Consider the following 21851-nt stretch of genomic DNA (forward strand, 5'->3'; position numbering starts at 1 on the left):
GTCATTGGAATCCCAACCCCTTCTTATCACTGCCCAAAAAGAATTTGCAGTGACAAAGCTCTATAGTTACAAGGATATTGAATTATAAATTATAAATTCAATAGGCAGGTATGCGTATGTACTGCTTAAATGTTGATACATTGGAACGAGAAGTCAATTACATTCCCCCTATTCACGAAGGAAACACATCAACTTTAACTAGGTATCTTGCAGCGACGTAGTCGTTCGTTGATAAAAATGGCGATGTGATATTTTCCTTCAACTTTTGAAATCAATATGTTTTCACCCCTCCCGAAATTGAATATGTACAACGGGAAAGATAAGCTCGTTTGTAAAACACAAACTCGTCATGCGGCATAATCATAAAATGAAGAGAAAGCTGATCATGAAGGGTGCGGAATGATTGCAGTAATTTTAAAATCAATTCTACGTTTTATATCGTGTAAATACATGTACATTGTAATATCAATATTATATAATAGAGAAATACATTTATTTACTTTTTATATATATATATATATATATATATATATATCTTCTGTAGCTATATATAACCGCCAAATCGAATTTATATACGTAATGATAATCAGACGTTTTTGTAATTTGAGACGACCCCTTCATTTTACCTGTAAACTGTAGGTGTCATTAGTCGGTGTCTAGAGTTGTTGAAAAGGTCTATTTGTATGGTTATATTCATGTTTATTTGCGGTGGATCTTCCAAGTTCCATCAACTGACATCGACATGGCTAAAAACTAATAAACAGACGAAAAAAAGCACACAAAGCGTAACAAACACGGAACATCACAAACCCCACTAAAACCGAATTTGATATCAGGTACTCCGTAAGGGTATGCAGATCCTGCTTCACATGTGGAACCCGTTGTGTTGCTCATATAAGTTAAACCTGGTCATAAGTCCAATTTGATAGGTCCCATTCAGGGAAAAGTAACTGGTCCTTATATGGCTACTGATGTAAGGATGTTTATGGGGTTTTGTTGTATTAATCAGTTTTTGTTGAAACAAATCAATGTACACTTTTTATTTTTACAATTCACAAGTGAACTCAGTTTCTACTGTAAATGATGGATAGCCTTTGGTTCCAAATACAGTTTAGTGGCAGTTACAACTCGTTCCTGTTTGATATCTTATCCCACTCCTTTTCTGTTTCATTTTATTTCATGTTTATTTCATAATAAAATTCCATGCTGAAAGCCTTGATATTGTCTTGTTCGTGCTGGTGGGGCATAAGTATCTCTGACATTAAATAATAATGTTTTAACCTTCTAATGATATCTTAATTCTATTTCAATGATGTCTTGAAAATAAAACTCTGAAATGTCGACTGTTTCAATCATAAAAGTGTCATTTTTATATAGAAAGAATTCACTTGTGTTAATGAAAAACAGCTAGATCATGCAATAATTCATAAATCCCACATAAAGTTAATTCAACTATAACATTTTCGAATCAATTTAGAAGAAGAACAAGAAGTTATAAAGTATATTCACGGAAACCATACATTAATATCCTACTGTTCAGGGGGGAAATAAAATAAAAGAATATGCTACACACTGACTTTTTCCAAAAACGTCGATATTCACCACAGTCTATAAGTTATGGACCACGTTACATTATTAATTGCCACCTTAATTACACATTTATTTTACAAACGGGTTTATTTTTCGGGATTGCTTCCTGATGATATTTGTCAGTGTTATGGTTCAAAATTATAACCTTTTCTAATAGAGCTCAAAGCTTGTGAATTCCCATAAAAACAGATTAATTAAATTATTTCCTTAGCGGCGTTTCTTAGAATATTGTTTAGGATTTGCAAAGACTGGTTCCAATTTCGCCTAAGTGACGATATCAACACACTATTGTTTCTGTTGTTTCCCAAACCCTGTGTCTTCGATGTGCAGACGAAGTTTTTTCTACATCTTATAAAGGATTTTGCTGGAAACGGTTCTAAAGACCGACTTGAAATTATGGCGGGTTGTGTTAACTTTTATTTGTAAAAGGTCAATCTAAGACTTAAAAAAAAAATAACAGAAGGGTTGTTCTTTGACTTTAGGATTCGCAAGTTCGGGTTAGACGATTGCTCTGTGGTTTTAAAGTTCTTGTATTCATTTATATAGAGAATTAAGACATATGTTTTTCTTTTTCTTATGCCTCAGTTAAGGTAAAAAGCAAACTTAAGTTAACAAAAGTTTTATTAATAAGCTTCTTTGGGGTGAATTTTGTATACAGTACAATGAACATGTATAAACAGTTGTATAGTGCAGAAGTAGAGACATTTTCATTGTATGACCGAAAGGGGTTGGAAGAAAAGAAAAGACAATTTAGATCACGATAAAGCAAAAAGAGTGAAAAAATACCGAATCCAAACCAAATACAAAACAGACAAAGTCAAACGTTATAAACTAAAGGAACGAGTGAAACACAATTGTCATATTCGTGACTTGGAACTTTCCTGATTTTATAGCTAACTGTAGCTAAGACTCCCACTTGTAATGTAGTAACTATCGGAATAATAGTTTCTTCAACCTGAATGTCATCTTTTATTTCATTCCTACAAACAAATGATTAGAAAATGTTTAATACCCAATATACACTATTTATATAAAAAAAAAAAAACCATTGATCAACGTAATATTTATGAACCTGCCAGTTTCTTCACGAAACTTCTTTCCTAAATAATTAACTTTTTTGTTTTAACAGCAACCAAACATAGAGTTATAAGTAGTACGATGACAACTCATTGTTCTTATCGTCAGGATTTTGTCTTTTATTTACAGTTGTTACATTAAAAATTATAACAAATCTCCTTATTTGTTATTGTTGACACATTGAAAGCATAAGTACAGCATTGTTGTATTAAAAAGAACGACAATCATTTTGTAAAAAAAAAAACTCTATCTGATTCTCCGAATGTGACATCATCAATATGTCAGATTTTTGTTTATTGGATTAAAATTTATTAGTTTGATAAGACCTAAGATACAATCAAAGTTTGTTTTCATGTCTTTATACGCTATAGACTGACTCCATACAGGAGCGTTTCTAGAATGACAAAAAGTAGCTATCATTTTTTTGTAATTTTAGTGGTATTTTTTAAAATTACCATATAAGTGGGAGGTTTGGCTTGCATTAAACCAGGTTCAACTCACCATATTTTCTAAAAATGTCCTGTACTAAGTGATGAATATGACAGTTGTTATAACAAAGTACGTTTTTATGTATGTTGGCGTTTGTTTTTGTTGCAGTTCAGTGTTTCTGTTGTTTCGTTATTTTCCTCTCATAGTTGATGTGTTTCCCTCAGATTTAGTTTGTAACCCAGATTTGTTTTCTCTTAATCTATTTATTTCTTTTAAACAGCAGTAAAGTACTGCTGCTTTTAGCGACAAACCTGTTCGATTCAATTCAAAAATATACCCCCCTAATTTTGTAAAACTATCATTTGCTTGTATTTTAATGCTAAAATAATTATAATTATAAAATATTTAAATGGTGTAATGCCAGTTTATTGTATATATCAGTCTTGGTACTGTTTAACTATCACTTGGATATTTTGAATCGTTCAATTCAAGAAAAAATAGGCTTCTGCAAATGTTTTGCATTTCTCATGTTTTTGGTGTCAGTGTAAGTTCAATGATTAAGTTTATATTGACATTGATAGACCTCCTTACAAAAAAGGCTTTTAAAATCAACTCGCTTTCGGGCTCAGAAATCTCGCATTCCCTTTTTGTTCGAAGATCTTTTAGTATCAATATTATCTTATTGTTGAACTTTTAATATTGCTTATCCTTCAAATTCACGTTTCATTGCATACATCTACGTATTCCTCTCACTGAACAGGTAAAAATATTTGAATATGTTGAAAGTATTCACATATTGAACTTAAAAAAAAGTTAATACAGTTAATCCTGCTTTATATATTGACTTACATCTAGAACCTGCTAGAAGGCAGTACAAATCAAAAACTTTACGACTTAAGAGATTCAATTTCAAAGCAGCATCAGGCAGACATTGCCTGCATATGTAGTACATATCTTCAAGTTGATACGATATTTAAGGGTTTTCGTTTTCTATTTTAGTTGTCTTGGCAGTAGGTTGCTGCTTACGCGTTATGTATGGTACCAAGACTACTAGTACTAACAAAAAGGTTCCTTGTTCGATTCCCGTTTGGGATAAAAATTTCAGGGACTGAATTTTCGGCGCTCCCTTGACACCATTTGCGAGTATGGTCTTGAGGAAACGATGATAGTCCGTCGGAAGGAGACGATAAATGGCTGACCCGTGTTAAGAGAGAGCCATATCTCTTGCACGTTAAAGACACCCTTGTAGATTTCGAAAAAGAGCAGGCTAATGCCGCTACAAGGCAGCACTCGCACCCGCAAAGTGGAAAGGGATTAAGATAAGTTGAAAAAATTGTTTCCCAATCCACTATAATTAAATATATTTAAACTATAACTACTAGTACTGATTTAAGTTTTGTGGTCACCGTCATATATTAATTATTTTTAAAGGAATATCTCGGTCAATTTTTTAAATTGTTATTAAAAATATACTGACAATAATAAGTCTAGGAACTAAGTGTTGATTCTGCCACCAAAAGATACAAAATAAAGCCCAGCATTTGTATAGAATCAAAACAAAATTTATCAATCAATAACAAATTCTAATTATAATTGTATAACAAGAAACAGATTTCTGCTTAATTAGTTTATACAAGTTTTCTGATTTACTTTAGTTCAATCCTTCATTGCTGTGCTTTATGAGGAAACCAATAAAAGAGAATTAACATTTGCATATATCAACGCTACCTTCTTTAAATATATTAAATACTTGTAACGATATCATACGATTGGAAAGTATAATAATGCGTGGTTGGTATTGCAGCTGATAGAATGATAGTTCTTTTGATAATATACTAGTATAGTAAGGCAACAGTTCGAAGTTCATATATCATAAACCTATTACAATAACAAATTACGTTAAAAAAAAACCGTAAGGAAACTCCCACAGGAACAGGCTAGTCGCAAAGACAGGATGTATCTTCCGGCATGCAAATTTCACTCCGAAAACAGGTCTCTAATGAATTGGCTCACAGACATATCTTTTCGGTCAACCAATTTATGAGCGTTATTGTAAAACTTTTGTAGATTGATTTCAGTCGTTTCGTCGCTGAAGTAGTGTTTGCGTGATGTTCAACATCTACAAACGTAAGGTATCAGTTGAGGTACTGTGGTTCATCCTTTTTTTTTTAAATTCATATAAAATGTATATCAAAAATGCACAGACACATTATATGGGTCAGAAATTGACAACTGTCGTCACTGTACTGCAACATGAAAGTGACCACTAGTTTTAAACAATGCAATTGCTGAACAAAGATAACTGAAAGTAATATATCAACACTAAAAAAAAATGTCGGCAATCTGTAATAAGGCTGCTGAGTTGAAATTCCATTAGTAAGGAATTAAAGAAAAGAGAAACGCCTAAAGAGTTATCAAAGGTACCAGGGTATCTGAATCTGAAATCTACAATGTCGTAGGCTTAGTATTGATACCACTACTGATTATGTTATGCTCCGGAATTTAACATTAACTTCCGGATATGTTTTAGGAATCAGTGATGGATCGTGTGTGTATACTTGAGGTACACGATGCCTACTCTGTCTACGCCCTGACCTAACTACGTTTGCAAGTTAGGATGTTACATTCATTTCCCTACAATGCTTATCTTTTTCTATCTTTTTCAATATCGGATATATTTGAAGATCAATACATACATTTTTACATCATCTAAATATGATTGCAGTATAAAGATTTTAGTGAAAAAAGTAACCATCAAGTAACAAACAACAAACATAGATAGAAAAATAGTGACAATCATATGAGTTCCAATCGGAAAATCTTACCAGATATCTTAATTATGCAAGGTTCTAATGTTTAACTTATATTGTCCGATCATATCAATTAAATAAAAAAATCTGGGTAGATTGTGTTATCGGATAAAAGGAATTGTTTCCGTTTGTACCAACATAGTTATCCGATGTAAAGTACAAGTAATATGTACCTCATACGGAGTAAACAGCTGTTCTTAACAAACAAATTTAATAATTGCATACTATGAGAAATAAATTAACTAAGAAAAATGATTTAATTATATAGATTACATATACATCATATACTGCATTCAATTATTGTTTAGCATATAAAGTTCAGAGGAAATAATTATGAAAGCAGTTTATTAAAATCTTAATCTATACCAGAAAAAAGTCAAATATTAGAAAAGAGAGACAACCAGAACAACATTTTACTATACCGATGTAAATTCAAATATGGTATATTTAAATATAATACAACATTCATCTCACCGTTTCAATGTATTAAATGTAGATTGATTAATTTTGGCTGTGGTCTAAACAAATGTCTTTTTATTTTAATAACAATATACAATAATCATATTAACCAGTGTTCTGTTAAAACAAGAGTTCTGTTAATTTGATGAAAATTGATCATTAAATATATGTTTAATAGTCAAATTTCAATTTCCTTGATTTCATGTATTCATTCACTAAGGTATCAGTGACGTCTGCTCGTCTCTTCCTGTGCTCCCCAACAAGCTTTTGCAGAACGGTAATTAATTCCTGTTTCAACTCTCCTGTTAACATCTTACCACTTGAATACCTCTGAAAGAAAATAGAAATAAAATATATAATTGGTACAAATTGACTTTTAAATCTTATGTAACCAATAAATTGTTAGCATAGATGACAAATCAAATTTGTTCAATAAATATACAATATTAGGTCAATGCCAGAACCGAGCCCTTCTCCAGTTTCACAGCCTCATACAAAAAAGTTTATATTTTTTTGACATTGACATAATATTGTTTTTATACTGCAAATCAATACATTGATAGCTATTCAAATTGTAGAAAAAAAGGATCCATGATGAAATTGGTATTGCATAAAATGTAGCTGTGTTACTTTATTTAAGAGATAAACACAACTAGTTGCAGTAGAAAAGTAATGAAGAAATTGGAAGAAGCCAAAAGTCCTCCACGGAAAGCAAAAACGTCCTACTAGTTATCAAAGGTACAAGGCGTTTAATTTAATACGCCAGGGTCGCGTTTCGTCTACATAACACTCATCAGTGACGCTCAGATCAAAATAGTTAGAAAGCTAAACAAATACAAAATGGATGAGCATTGATGACCTAAAATTCCCAAAAAGTTGTGCCAAATACGGCTGAGGTTTTTTACATGGGAAAAGAAAATCTAAGTACGACTTTGTCTTGTAAAGTCTGCCTCCTTTTGTCAAAACTTCAACATTCTCAACTTCTGAATAGAGGACATACAGAACCTGTCACTAAACGGGTATCTTAAATCGTAAAATCAATATCGATGTTTCAGACTTGTGTTATTACACATAATAAAAAGATGTTTGATTATAACCAATATGCTTCATAAAATCAAAAGAGATCAAAAAGAGGTCAATAAAGGGTCTGTATTGATTGACAATAACAATACATAGGTTGTTATAAAAATAACATAATATCTACGCTAGGTATAAATGAACTCCGTAATATTTACATACTATGAAGAGATTATTGGACAAGATTCTTCTCCAGTTGGATGTTAATTTGTACTATGACGCTTATGTGTACATGACATGAGACATATATTCAAAGTAGGATTGAAAATGTAAACCTTGAAAATTAAGAATGTTCATTGTATATATATTTCAAATGCAAAAAACCTTAACTTTGCTTATTTTGACAATGTTCATTCGAATGATATTTGAAACTGTCATCAATAACAATTACGGTACAACTGTTATTGCACCATACACTCATTCCGACAATAACATTCTCTTCGGTGAAGATCGGGGCAAAAATATTTGAAAATCAAACACTTCTTAAAAAACGAACCGCTTATAAATCAGAAAGGACAAAAACTATTGCTTAAAGTATAGTTAAATGGCAACCACCTTGTACTAAAATTTAACGGTAGTAAATTCTGTTATTTTTTTTACCGATTTGATATCTGCCAATTTATCATCATCTTCCATAAAGAATGTCAAATATTGGTAAGACACATCAGTGTCGCAGTCGCCGCCATGCTGTCTATGCTCCTCTTCGGTTGTTTTTCCTCCAGAAAAAGCATATTTGTTGATCTTTGAATAAAAAGAAAAAAAAATGACAAAAAAACAAATTTATTAAAGCATTACATATGTAGTAGTATAAACTGTTAATTTTATAATCCATTCTCATCATATATTCTTCGTTAGCTATAAAAAAAAATTAGATAAAACATAATTTGGATAAACAATAAACATAACGAAGGAAGATATTTTCCTCATTTTAAGCACAATAGGAAAATTTTTAAACTACTAAATTGCAAATGTTTAAATCGTGTCAAAACTGCACTTCCTCGAGTAGTCAACCATACATAGATGAATAAATAAGTATTCTGTAAAACATTAAAACGTAATTATTTAACGTAATAATGATTATATATTTTTTTTATTTATCAAAGTTAACCCCTTAATGCTCTCGATTTTTTTTTTTTAAATCTTTGGTAAATTTTACATTTTATATCAAATTGAGCAAACGATCACATATATCTGGTTAGAATATCTATAAAGTATAATTGGTATGAGCATGTATACAATTTATTTTTAAAGTATAAAAACGATTTTTACAAATAAGAACCAATCTATTGCTGTTGATTTTAAGGAATTACTATTTTACCTTTGCTTTTATTTGTTCATCCGAATCTGTTAGAAATATAGACGAATTTGGATCACTTGCGCTCATTTTACCATGGGCTCCTTGTAATGCAGGGAAGAAAGTTGAATGAAGCAATGCTGGTTTGAGAAGTCCCAGCCTTGGTGCCACATCACGTGTCATGCGGAAATATGGATCCTATGATATAATGTATAAACTAATGTAATAATGTCGTGTAATTACCTTAATTATGAAATTTCTGACAGCGTTTTCATGTGTAGACATATTGAAGATTTGCAATCCACGCTATACATTTGTACATGCTTACAGACATTTCCGATTGTATGTACTTTTAATGAAATAAGTTATGGATAATTTATTTTTCTCCAATGTCTTCTATATAAGATTTATAAAATTTTATAATGCAGATTTGAAAATAACGACATATGATAAACCTTAAAACAAAATCATTTGTCAAATGTTAAAACGATTTAAAAAAATATTCTTATAATTTAACAACTATAATATGAATAGATAAATCACGAATGTTAAAAATAATAATAAGTAAAAGAAAATCAACATTTAATTACTGCGTATGCACTTACAAATAGGTTCTCCATTTTCTGGAGGAATTTGCTTACCAACGGAATATAAATATTTACATTTGTTTTAAACTGAAAAGTCAATATCTAACAACAAGTTATATACCACATTTAAGGAAATAGACTAATAATGCATTACATAAAAAATAATACCTGATCAATTGCACACGGAATAAGACAAGGTACGTCTTTCTTTCCATTGAAGATCTGAGGAAACGCTGAACTGAAACTTGGTGTGGCTTGAATGGCAGGAAAACTAATTTTCCCAATGCTGTCACTATCTGTAAATCCAAAGATTCCCTTCACCTGATTGAACGTGACGAGTTTCTGTATTTTACACATCATTTTATAAAATTCTGTACTTTCTCTACAACAACAACAAAGATTCCAGATTGATTTCAAATTTCAGTTTATATAATGTAAGCATAATATGAATTTCAAGTGAAGCATAAGTTGTTCTTAGACTTATTTTTCAATGACGTTTATCTAAATACCCCTATTTAATTATAATTCCCCCCATTAAAATTCCTTATTTCATTGCTAAACCTTGTATGAAATCGCATTTTTTTTTCGAACAGCAGTATACTTCTGTTACCTTTATATCGACTAAATACATAGTCCGGATAATGTGAGATCTTATGGGTTGTCACACACATCCTATATTAATATATTTATATGATTGTGGACATCGAAATTAAATGAGTTAGAGCGACTGTGAGTGGATTTGAAAAACAACAACAAAAAAAAAAAAAAAACAAATGATATACCATACATATAAAAATGCAATTCATACAAAATGTATTGAAGAGAAAACGAAGTTCAAGCACTCAAATTGAAAAAAAAAAAATTGAAAAAAATCAGTGCTTTCATAAAACTCTGTGTAGATAATGTAGAAGAGACACAATCCCTAAGTTTTTGAAAAATTCAAAGCTTAAAAACAATGCATATTTAAGAGCTATTCTTCATCTCAGAGTAAGATGGAAGTCTTCAAGACGGATCATACTAAAAAGACAACAACTAATAAATGTTTTAGCATAAGTAATTTATATATCTTTCATTCGAGGAATGGCTGTAATATTTCTTCTGTCTATGGAAAAATAAATTTAAAAATGTTGTGAATACTGAATAATCCGCTTCGTGTGTTATTTAAAAGTGTGCACCTTATCATTGAGATAATATCGAATAGGCAGAAAAAACACCATTTGAGTCATTCCCTATAATTGAATTAAATTTTATTCATAAATCATAACTATTGATGACCTCACATTCACATAACAAACTTATGTCTATGAGCCAATATAAAAGAAACCTTTAGCAAATCAGAAGACGTGTTTACATTCAATTCAAATTATTATAATTTGACACAGACAAATGGCAGATGTAGTGCTATATCAACAAACTATGATATATATAAATATGGATTTCACACAATTTTCATTTTTTAGAATTATCAAACACGTGTTCTGTCGAATGCTACAAATTTGCGTTTGTATAAATAAAAAAAGTTAAAGACGATTACGAAATATATTCTACATCGCTGAAGATAAATGTCTTGTCCTTGTCAAAGCCACAAGCAATGATGTCTTTTGCATTCTCATGAGCAAGTTTGTTTGTCTCTTCAATGGTCAGATCTTTCCATAGAAACTTCTCATCATCGGTCATTTGGATCACAAGAGGAACATCGAAGGTGTCTTGAAGCCATCTGTAACAATAATCAGGAAAGGAATCAGAAACCGTGTATTTTGAATTTTAGTATTTTAATTATAAAAAAAATATTAAAAAAAATATAGTTAGTGATATACAAAATGTACATTAATGTATAAAACATAGTTTTATTAAATGAAACATTAGATAATTGACAAATCTGTCTTGTAAACCATGCATTTGCTAACTAATATATACTTATTTAATGTATGGGCAAACACTATGCCTTGACGCTAAGATTACAGTTAAATATGCAGTTATAACATAATCCAACAAAGTTCATATAAAAATCTGTGATTTGGTTATTAATTGCGTTAATAAACAAATAAAGGTCTATGTACACAGTACACATTTTTGCACTCTCTACCGTATAGGTAACATTATTTGAAAATGTTTGAACTGTCCGAAATATATAAGATTGAAACATATTCAGGTAAGAAGTGTCTGATAAATTAATGAATTATTGTTTGTCAAAGCGTTTGAATAATATGATTTTTTAAGTCGTGTTGTGTTCATTAAAAATCTCCACGTAATTATACATACCTAGCTTTCAACTATTTTTTAATGGGTTTGTGAATTGAGTATTGAATTTTATAAAACATTTCGTTTAAAAAGAAACTTTAATATTCCAATGTTTGAAGGAAAACAATCAAATAATACATTGCATTGAAATGAAGAAAAAAAAAACACCAACTAAAGAAAAAAAAACACCAAAAAAAACCCACAAAAAATACAACCCCAATTTACTTTGTGAATATGAACGGAATCAAGTGACCTAGGTGCATAGATTCTGAAGATGGTCCTCTCCCTGTGTACAAATAAAATCCTGTCTTCTTTTCAACAAGGTCAAGTATCTGATGCATATCTCTGTTAAAAAAGAGGATAAGTATTAAAATATTTATAATATAAGACACAACAAGGTATTACTATTTTATGCTAAAAAAGGGACCAAAATCCAAAAGGTTATTTTTACATTTTTGCAGTTTCCATGGTCACAGCGGCCATATGGAACATTCTAACAACAAATGTTGAAACACATTACGGTATAGTTCTTACTAACATCACATGTCTAATAATTCCATAACTGGCATAAACAAAATATGAGGAATATTAAAAATAAGTAAATAGAATAATAATATTTGAACCAACCTCCATTCGTCCTTACACAATTAAGGATTGAGACCCATAACATTAATTTAAACGCCTTTCAATGTCTATCAGACAGTAAAATCATAATAGAGTTAGCTACCATTGTTTAGTTAATTTAATCAATGTGCATTTCAAATCTAGTTTTGTTTCATAAGCACGAACATTTCTTTCCTTGAAAGTTACCTGGCTTAATTTATTACAGGTCTATTAAATATTGTCTGCATGTAATGGCAGTAGTGCTTTTACCAAAAAAGGTATTATTTGATACAGAACCTGTGAGAGAAGAAGATACTCCTTCGCAGGAAGTGATGAGGCGGTTTTCCTGTTAGCTTGACCATCCTGTCTATCAACTCTTTATCTATTTCAGTACTTCCAAACCTTTCTGTGAAAGATATTGTTTATATATATTTAGTTTGTAGAATAAATATGATCAAATTTATTATAATTCATGTCAACACACCAGTGATGACGATTAGGCTGATGATTTCATCGGCAGGCATAAACTCATCATATATACCTGGTGAAAATTTAATTCCCTAGTTACTCTTTCCGTTTACAGCAAGACACATTAGTGACGCTAGAATAAAAAAAAAAAACTACAAATGATTTACGAAGTTAAAGAGCACTGAGAACCCAAAAGTCTGAACGATTTTGTTTAATACGGCTTCGGTAATCGATTTCTTGGGTAGACCATTCTTAGTATTTCGAAAATGTTGTACGTTTGTAAACGTTAAATTTATAATAATGGCCATATCAATGCTAATACATATCAATACAGAATGTACTGGATTGTAGATAACCTCGGATTGAAATCACCACCATCAGTAACATCGAACCAGTGGTTGTAAATAAAGTCATAATATATACCAGGCATACATTTTAAACGTCAAACGCGCATTTCGTCTGCAACAGACACATGATTGATAATCTACTACAAATGTTTAAAAGGCCAAATAAAGTACGAATTCGTAGGGCATTGAGAACCAAAAGATTTTACAGTAGATGCGATTTAAAAAAGCGAAAATCGAGCAATTCGCTATCATTTTGTATAATATTTACAATGGATCCAGATTATACCTACTGATAAGTTTACTATAGTCTACTCCTTTTTCAGAAGAACTAACAACAGTCCACGGATCAACAATGTCTTCATCGTCTTCATTTGTTGACCTTTTAACGTCCTCAGACTCCTTTTCAGCATTTGATGCCATCTACTGCAATTGATCAATACTTCTATTAATAAAAAAATTAAATATATAAATATACTAAATAAATAAATGATTAGGAAAATACGTTGAAGGTATAAAAAGTCATGAAAATTCCGAATGCAATTAGGTTATATCCGGGCACTCTGGTTCTAAACCTTGGTTCCATCTGGGTTTTCTGGTTCTGAACCTTGGTTTTTTGGTTCGAAACCATGGTAACTGGTTCAACATCCGGGTTGTTTGGTTAAGGCAACCCAACTTCTTGGTTCCATCTGGGTTCTATTCTAGATCATTCTAATATTCCAATTGAACATAACAGAAGATAACCGCAAGTCTCCGAATAAAAAGGTAAAGTAGGTCAGAAACGCTAAAATTGTTTTATAACATTAAACATTTTAGCATCGACGGTAAAGGCAGCTATAAGGTATTTATCTTCTCATTTTAATTATTTTTGATAAGGAAACTAGATAAAAATAAAGCATCGTATAGATTTTTAAAATGAACCGAAGTATACAGTACATCGAACATCCTTTTATTTAATTCAGTCGTTCTGTTTTCATTTTTTCCCTTTACTCATCCCTTATTTACGTTAATATTTCTAGAAGTTTTAAAACAACAAAATTAGGACCTGTCGTTCAATTGGCCAACGATATATGCATCTAGCCACTTGACCAGTTGACCACTAACTTGCATATATATTTGATTGCACATTTAAAGTTCGAATGAATTTTATTTAATAGCTGCTTTGTAATTATGTCAGATTTGATAGAAATACGTGTGAAGTATATGTAACAAATCGTTTTGTTCAAAACGGAATGTTAAAGTCATATGAAACGAGTGAGTGGTGAAAAATAATGTTTTTCCAATTCTCGAACCAATGCATGTATATATCACAAACTAAGTCCTCTGTGCACGATTTTATCATTATTTACGCAAATATATCGTATAATCGTCAATTTTTTTCTTTCTCTCTGTCTGTTATGATTTAACAAATATGGCTGCTCATTAAATGCCGTGTTTTGAAGCCGAAGTTTACCGATTGTCACCTTATAGTAAATAAATAACAAAAAGCATGGGTATTGAGCACGTGTTTAACATGTACAATCAGATAATTGTTTATTTTAATGACAGATTCATGCGTATTGCGATCACCGGATCTTTACGAGGAGGATTACGCTCAGGTCACTATGCATACGGAAAATATGTCGGCGAATTGCTTCCTGGAAGCAAGCAATTAAAAATAAGTAAACTTCTTCTAAATGTGGACAAATTAAAGAATTTTCCTCAGAAAAAAGTATATGTACAAAAGTTTTATAATGAAAACTATCCATTTAGTTATAAAAAACAGATGCATATTTTTTTTTTAATTTGAGGTTTCATATGACTTTAAAAGACATATAAAAAGAAAGTGATGATCTGTTTGTCACGGTTGAAAAATAAGTTATAAAATATTTAAAAAATGTATATATTATGTACAATAAATTTGTCAAATTTGATACTACTTGTGTAGCGTGAAAGGCATGCTTATAATCATTATACATGTTATAGGCCCAAAATAATCAAATCAAAATTTAGATTGAATATTATATAATAAAATTGTGTGTGTGTTAATGACGATGCTAGTGGGATGAGTAGCACCAGGACAATAGTTAGAACTTCTGTGTTTGTACAATAGTAAAGGGGTATAAAGAGTTACTCTAGTCCGTTCGTCCCGAACGTCCAAAAAAAAAGGGTTCCGTTCTCTTAATTTTAGTTGCCTCAACAAAATACTACAAAACTTATACACAAAATAAAAAAGAAAATGTGGCATGAGTGCCAATAAGAACTCTCCACAAAAGACTAGATGACACAGAAATTAACAGCTATAAGTCATCCTACGACCTTCAACAGTGAGCAAAGTTCATACCGCATAGTCATCTATAAAAGGCACCGAAATGACAATGTAAAACAATTCAAACGAGAAAAGAAACGGACAAATTTGTGTACAAAAAATGAACAAAAAAATAATATGTAACACTTAAACAAACGAAAATTCATGAATTACAGTCTCCTGACTTGGGACAGGCACATAAAAACAGAATGAGGCGGATTAAACATGCCAGCGGAATCCCCACCCTCCACCTAATGTGGCATGAGTGCCAAAGAAGAACTCTCCACAAGAGACCAGATGACACATACATTAACAACTATATGTCACCATACGGCCTTCAACAATGAGTAAATAGATATAGAAGATTCGGTGATTGCCAATGAGACAACTCTCCATCCAAATAACAATTTATAAAAGTAAAGCAATATACATGTAGGTCAAGGTACGGCCTCCAACGCGGAGCCTTGGGTCACACCGAACCACAAGCTATAAAGGGCCCCAAAATTACTAGTGTAAAACCATTCTAACGGGAAAACCAACAGTCTAATCTATATAAATAACGAGAAACGAGAAACACATTAGATTACATAAACAAACGACAACTAATGTACATCAGATTCCTGACTTAGGACAGGTGCAAACATTTGCAGCGGGATGAAACAATATTATAACATCACAACATAGAAAAACACACGATAAAACGAAAATCAATCGAGAAAAAAACCCCGGACAAATGTATAGGCCCCTGACTTGCGACAGGCACAAGCATACTGAATAAGGCGGGGTTCAACATGTTAGTGGGGTCTCTACCATCTCCTTAACCTGGGACAATGCTTATTTCCACATAAAAATAAATAAATGTGGTAGCGTCACTTTTACCGTTCATAAGTTATCATGTTCCTTTAAAAACATAGAAAATGCTGAATTTTTCGTTTTCGTTCTTTTTAATAAGTTTGACTCAATCAAATGTTATAAACCTTATACGTAGTGCTGAATTACCCCATTACACAGATATATCAAGTTCGATATTGGGTGGTGTTACTGTTCATGAGTTATTAGATATAAGAAGTTGGTACGATTACTAATGATACAAATATCAACACGTAGCATTAAGATAGGAAAAATGCTAAATCTGTTGTTTCTGTTATTTAACTTTAGTTTGCCTCAACCAAATGTTTTGAAACTTATACACAATGCTTATGATCACAAAACAGTCAAAATTTCGTGAATCCTGCATCTATATGTGGAAGTTTACTTGTGGTTTTTTTTCACAAGCAGGGGCATCTGTGGCCGATAGACATATTGTACATTTTTTTTTAGTAAACAGTTTATTTACTTCCTTTGGATTCTACTTCTATTAGAATTAACTTGCATATTTTTTTTAAGGATTGCGGTGCAGTTTGATTACAGACAGTGACCAGCATAAAAAAGTGTTTCACTAGATTAAGCTCTATGTCTAAGTGTACTTTAAAGGTTCTTCGCACTGAGTTCAGTTTATTGATATGCGTATACCTTCTGTGTGATTTTTCAAGATGCTTAAACAGACTATCCATATCTACATGTCCATGAAATGAAATTCAAGGTAAAATAATTGAAACAGTTTGAATTATCTACCACAACTGGCAGCACATGGTGCTACTGAAGCAGTGAATGTTCTCTCTAATTTTTCACGGCAATTAAAAGATTTAGTTTTTATTTGATCAAAACATTCTTCAATTCAAAAATTGAGAATGGAAATGTGAAATGTGCTTCAGAGACAGTAACATGTCAAAAGAGAAAAAAGCAGTGGAAGGTCACCAATGGGTTTTTAACAAAGTGAGAAAATCCCTCGTCCGGCGACAAACTTCAGATGGCCCCTAAACAAAATGTGTACTAGTTCAAACTCCTATACATAAAACCGAACTTACAATTAAAAACATACAAGACTAACAAAAACCAGAGACTCCTGACTTTGTCAAGGTAATCATACCAAGAGGCACACCCAATATGCATAGGTCAAGAGTCAAAAAGGCCTATTATAGCTGACTATGCGGTATGGGCTTTGCTCATTGTTGAAGGCCGTACGGTGACCTATAGTTGTTAATGTCTGTGTCATTTTGGTCTTTTGTGGATAGTTGTCTCATTGGCAATCATACCACATCTTCTTTTTATATATAGACTGGTCAAGAGTTCCATGACAAAAAAAAAAACACAAAGCAGATTTTGAGGAAAGGGTCATCGTGGTACACAAAACTAACAAATATATCTATATATCTATTATAGATTGCCTAACAATGTAATTTTAACACACTATTTAGTATGTAAATATAAGAATGTTTAAAATATTTACTAGTTGGTCTTATATTCATCATTTTGTAAATATTTTAAACATTCTTATATTTACATACAAAATAGTGTGTTAAAATTACATTGTTAGGCAATCTATAATTTTATTTGTGTAATTGAATTAATCTCTGTACTAATTAATCCACACTCCCATAGATGTGTATGTCATGTGCTGCTATTTATAGGCACTTATACATGTTATATATCTATTATATATATAAGAAGATGTGGTATGAGTGCAATCAGACAATTCTCCATATAATTCAAACAAAATATACAAGTTGTACAATGAGGGCAAAGGTCAAGCTAATATGAAGTTTCTCGTGCCACAGGACTCACCATCTTATGACAATACATCTGCAAGCTACATATTCAGATGCAAGGTCAATTTAGAATTATACTTTTAGGTCAGGGTAATATACAAAGGAACCCACTGTATTATGATGACACACCCAAAGTGCATAGGTCATGAGTCAAAAAGTCATAGTCTGGTCAGTAGTTCCATGTAAAAAATACACAAAGCAGTCCTGCACTAAAGTTCATCTCGGTACACGTAACAATGTCTTATGTCATGATGCACTACACATACCAAGTACAGAAAACATGGGTCCGGAACAGAAACAGAAGACATATAACTAAACTCAATGGAACAGTACTTGTATTTCAGGTCACTATATACAAGTGCCTTCAACATAGAAGATAAACTCCCGCAACACTTCAAAGTTAAAACCGTCTTTCACAAAACTTTGAGCAGGATTCTTTACAACGATTATCTTACCACTGTTAATTGAAAATCGGGGCGTGCAGTTATGTCAATAAATCAAAACGGTAAGTTAAGACATTAAAACACATAAAACTAGGGTTTACCATCAATTTCTAACCTTACCATGTGATAACACTATGGTAAACTGATAGAAATACATGATGCAGTCATGAAATTGAATATTTGCAATAGTACGACCAGAACAATACAAGACAGAGTTGGAAACAAATGAAAGTAATTATATATACGAATTTTTAATAACAATGCACAAATAAGGAACCGTAGTTTTCATTCAATTTATTCATTTAAAATGTATGCTCTCGTTAAAAAAATGGAAATTAACACTTACATATTATTATTTAATGTAACAGGTGACATTAACTATGAAATAAAATTGGCCGATACAGTTCAAAATGGCGTCTTTGACGAGTTCTTATTTTTCACAGTTACAGGTAATGACCTTAGAAAATTTCACAATTTTCCTGAAATGAAAAAAAAAAACAAAAACATATGCAGTATTGAATCAGTGCAAAGAGTATTTCTTTTTTAGAAATGAGATAAAACATAAAAAAAACCTCACAAGTAACTATTTAACATAACAACTGATTAAAATTATAATTAAAATATGATACAAATGTAGGAAAATCAAAAGAAAGCACAGTTACAATCAGTTTCTATTATAGTCCGGTGAGCAGTTGCATAATAGTGCTGCTTTCAAGAATTTACATGCTCCTCGACATCCTTTCTTACATCCAGACCACAGTGGATGAGCTCTTGGCATGACATTGAAGCTTCAGTAAGCACAGACCAGAATGGTACCCAAGTACCATCAAGTTTTTGCTAACCAAATAATTCTGGTGATGGCATACTTGAATTTGCAACTAAACAATTGCCCCAAATAACACTACCTTGGTAAGCTGCACGTTTCGTATATTTAATGAAGAAGTGCATCTCGTGTTGGAGGAATATTGTCAATTGCTCTTGTCTTCTGCGTGAATAACTGTTTTCTTAACTCATTCACCATATTAGCTGTACTAGACCGATCATACAAAAGCACAACATATCGTTCTATTACTTTTAACACTTTTAAAATTTCCACTTCATTGGGATTTTCAATAACCTGCAGAAATGCTTGTGACAACTCCTCATATACGGACCATTTGTCCTAAGCTGTACCTTTCCCAGAAAAAGCTGAGACTGTGTCACAACCGATAAATGAATGGGACAGTGGAAAGACTTTCAATTTTAATGGTCCTAGAGCAAGGCACAATCCATGAATTGAAATATATAGGAAGTTCTTTCCAGTGCCAAAACCTATCCACAGCTGTTCAGCCATTTGAATTCCCCTTTTAATGCAGCTGGGAATGAGGACATATCAATTGAAAGTTCTCCTTCAACTAATGGGATATCTGGTTCGCTGAATCTTAGTACAGCTGGTGGAAGATTTGAATAACTCTCTGGTAAAAGAGACACTCTTTTTGACTGGCATTTCAACCTAGGTTCAGATTGGTCAAATGTTTGAACAACGCCTTGAACATCCTCTGAAATATGTTTGAATAAAGATATACATGTACCATGGAATGAATCTTTTAACGAGATACTGCTTGTATTGTGGACAATGTTGTCTACAGCAGATGAAGTAAATACATTTTGAAGTGGATTGGTAGGGCAAACAATACCTCTTGGACGGACATAACGACGACAAGCAACATTGGCCATTGAAGTAGAAATTTCTAACACTCGGTCGTAGGAGACACAGTCCAAGTTTTGAAAGTATCTACTAGATCACGTTTGCTAGTCTTACATGGATCATGATTCCCAAATAAGCACAAACTGGAGGTTCATGATCTTTCATGTGACGGTTGGATAGTTTCTTTGTACAACTATACATCAGAAGATGTGCTATTGTTAATGTCGACTGAGAATATGAACGATCCTGAATGTTGGGTCCAAACTGAATCATGCTGACCAAAGTAAGCAATGACTTGGGTACAGAAGCTTCCTGATATCCCTTTGGGAAGGTTCCTTTAAATTCTGAATTTGATGCGAAAATATTTTTACGAACAAACGTAGCTGCTTTTGATATGTTGACAAACTCATTATCAAAGTCTTCTAAGCAGACTCTCTTCAATGCAAGCCCAATGTCATCTTTGAAAGCAAGAATGTTTACAAGACCGTGTTTGTAAGCATCTAAGTTAGGGAAATTACAATTCTGTGTTTTAGTCGTGTACTATTAACTCGTTAACATGTTATTTTTTCCGTATAAAGTTTACATAGATCTGACAACTTGTTAATACGTATGGTCTCATCGCATGACCTTGTTTCATTTATATAAGAGACTAGTTCTGAAAATGCATACCATGGATTTGCCTTTCCTTCTTAGATTCGACATTATCATTTTTCATTTCAATTCGAGATGCACGATTATATAAGGAAACAAAACATTTAGAGTGGTACTTTGCTTCCTGTGCAATTAGATCACCAGCACTTAACTTTGCAAGTAACAACGTGTCATTTAATTTTACTGCACATTCTCTCACACGTGTATCTTGTCCAAACGTTGAGGACTCATGAAGGGTTTCTTGGCCATTTTCATAACAGAAAAAGCACACAGACGGGTTACTGGTGGACTGAAAGGAAAAGCTATGTCTAGTTTTCTTTTTTTAGATGTGGTTGCTTTATTATCTATTCTCTCATGTGAGGTTGTTTTTTCTGCTCTTTCCAACTTTGTCCTGTTCAGTTTTAAGTTGCAAGATTTGTGCCAACATGCTTTTTGGTCAATGAAAGACTGTGCTATTCCAGATCCCTCATCTAAGTTTTCAATGCACACATTAATGCCTTCAGGCATCAATCGTAATTCATGAAACTTCTTAATATTGTCAGCTAAAGATTGATAACCAGCACCAACATTAAGACGTTTAGAATCAAATGGGCATATACGTTTTTCATCATTAATTCTTGGCATAGGATGCAATTTGCCCAATCAATATTATTTAATTTAGTCGGTTTGTCATATTCTACACTTGATACCCTGAACGTCTTTTCAGTAGCCATGTTGTAAGAAATATGATCGTAAATTAGTTTATATATTCCTTGTGGATAACTTCTGTATGCCAGACGCGTGTTTCGTCTACAAATGACGTATCAGTGACGTTTGAATCGAAAAAGTTAAAAAGACAAACAGAAAGTATGTAATTCAATATTTTATGACCTGAAATCCTGAAAGTTTTGCAAAGCACAAATATTTGTTGATTATAAATAGCTTTCTAGATATACACGATAATTTTTCTGATAATAAGACTTTTGACGGCCATTTTGAATTTGTCGGCCATTAAGGAATTATTTTTGATTGTTCCATATTCAGAAAAGATTAATTAGCATCATAACTAGCAATATGCAAAGTTTTGTGCTTTTATTATCAAATGATCATTTATACCATTTTTTTTGGACTCTGCCTCATGACTGTAGGCGGCCATTTTGAAATTGGCGGCCATTAT

At 32.0% G+C, this 21851-nt stretch overlaps 1 protein-coding gene across 3 annotated transcripts in view; it reads right to left on the reverse strand.

The window, feature by feature from the left end:
* Positions 1 to 6149: 6149 nt before the first annotated feature.
* Positions 6150 to 21851, reverse strand: part of LOC143074271 (tryptophan--tRNA ligase, cytoplasmic-like) — a 34288-nt gene continuing 18586 nt past the window's right edge. For 2 of the 3 annotated variants that reach the window (XM_076249811.1, XM_076249820.1), the window contains exons 2-9: positions 13273 to 13405; positions 12465 to 12573; positions 11790 to 11909; positions 10858 to 11040; positions 9492 to 9705; positions 8761 to 8934; positions 8043 to 8183; positions 6150 to 6695 (exon numbers count right to left, since the gene is read on the reverse strand). In XM_076249811.1, the coding sequence (XP_076105926.1) occupies positions 6537 to 6695; positions 8043 to 8183; positions 8761 to 8934; positions 9492 to 9705; positions 10858 to 11040; positions 11790 to 11909; positions 12465 to 12573; positions 13273 to 13402 (1230 nt within the window). In that variant the 5' untranslated portion in view covers positions 13403 to 13405 and the 3' untranslated portion in view covers positions 6150 to 6536. Of the gene's footprint in view, positions 6696 to 8042; positions 8184 to 8760; positions 8935 to 9491; positions 9706 to 10857; positions 11041 to 11789; positions 11910 to 12464; positions 12574 to 13272; positions 13406 to 18703; positions 18837 to 21851 lie in introns of all 3 variants that reach the window. The other variant, XM_076249815.1, reaches the window with a different exon arrangement.

This window comes from Mytilus galloprovincialis, chromosome 1 (assembly GCF_965363235.1).
Source record: "Mytilus galloprovincialis chromosome 1, xbMytGall1.hap1.1, whole genome shotgun sequence".
Classification (NCBI taxonomy): domain Eukaryota; kingdom Metazoa; phylum Mollusca; class Bivalvia; order Mytilida; family Mytilidae; genus Mytilus; species Mytilus galloprovincialis.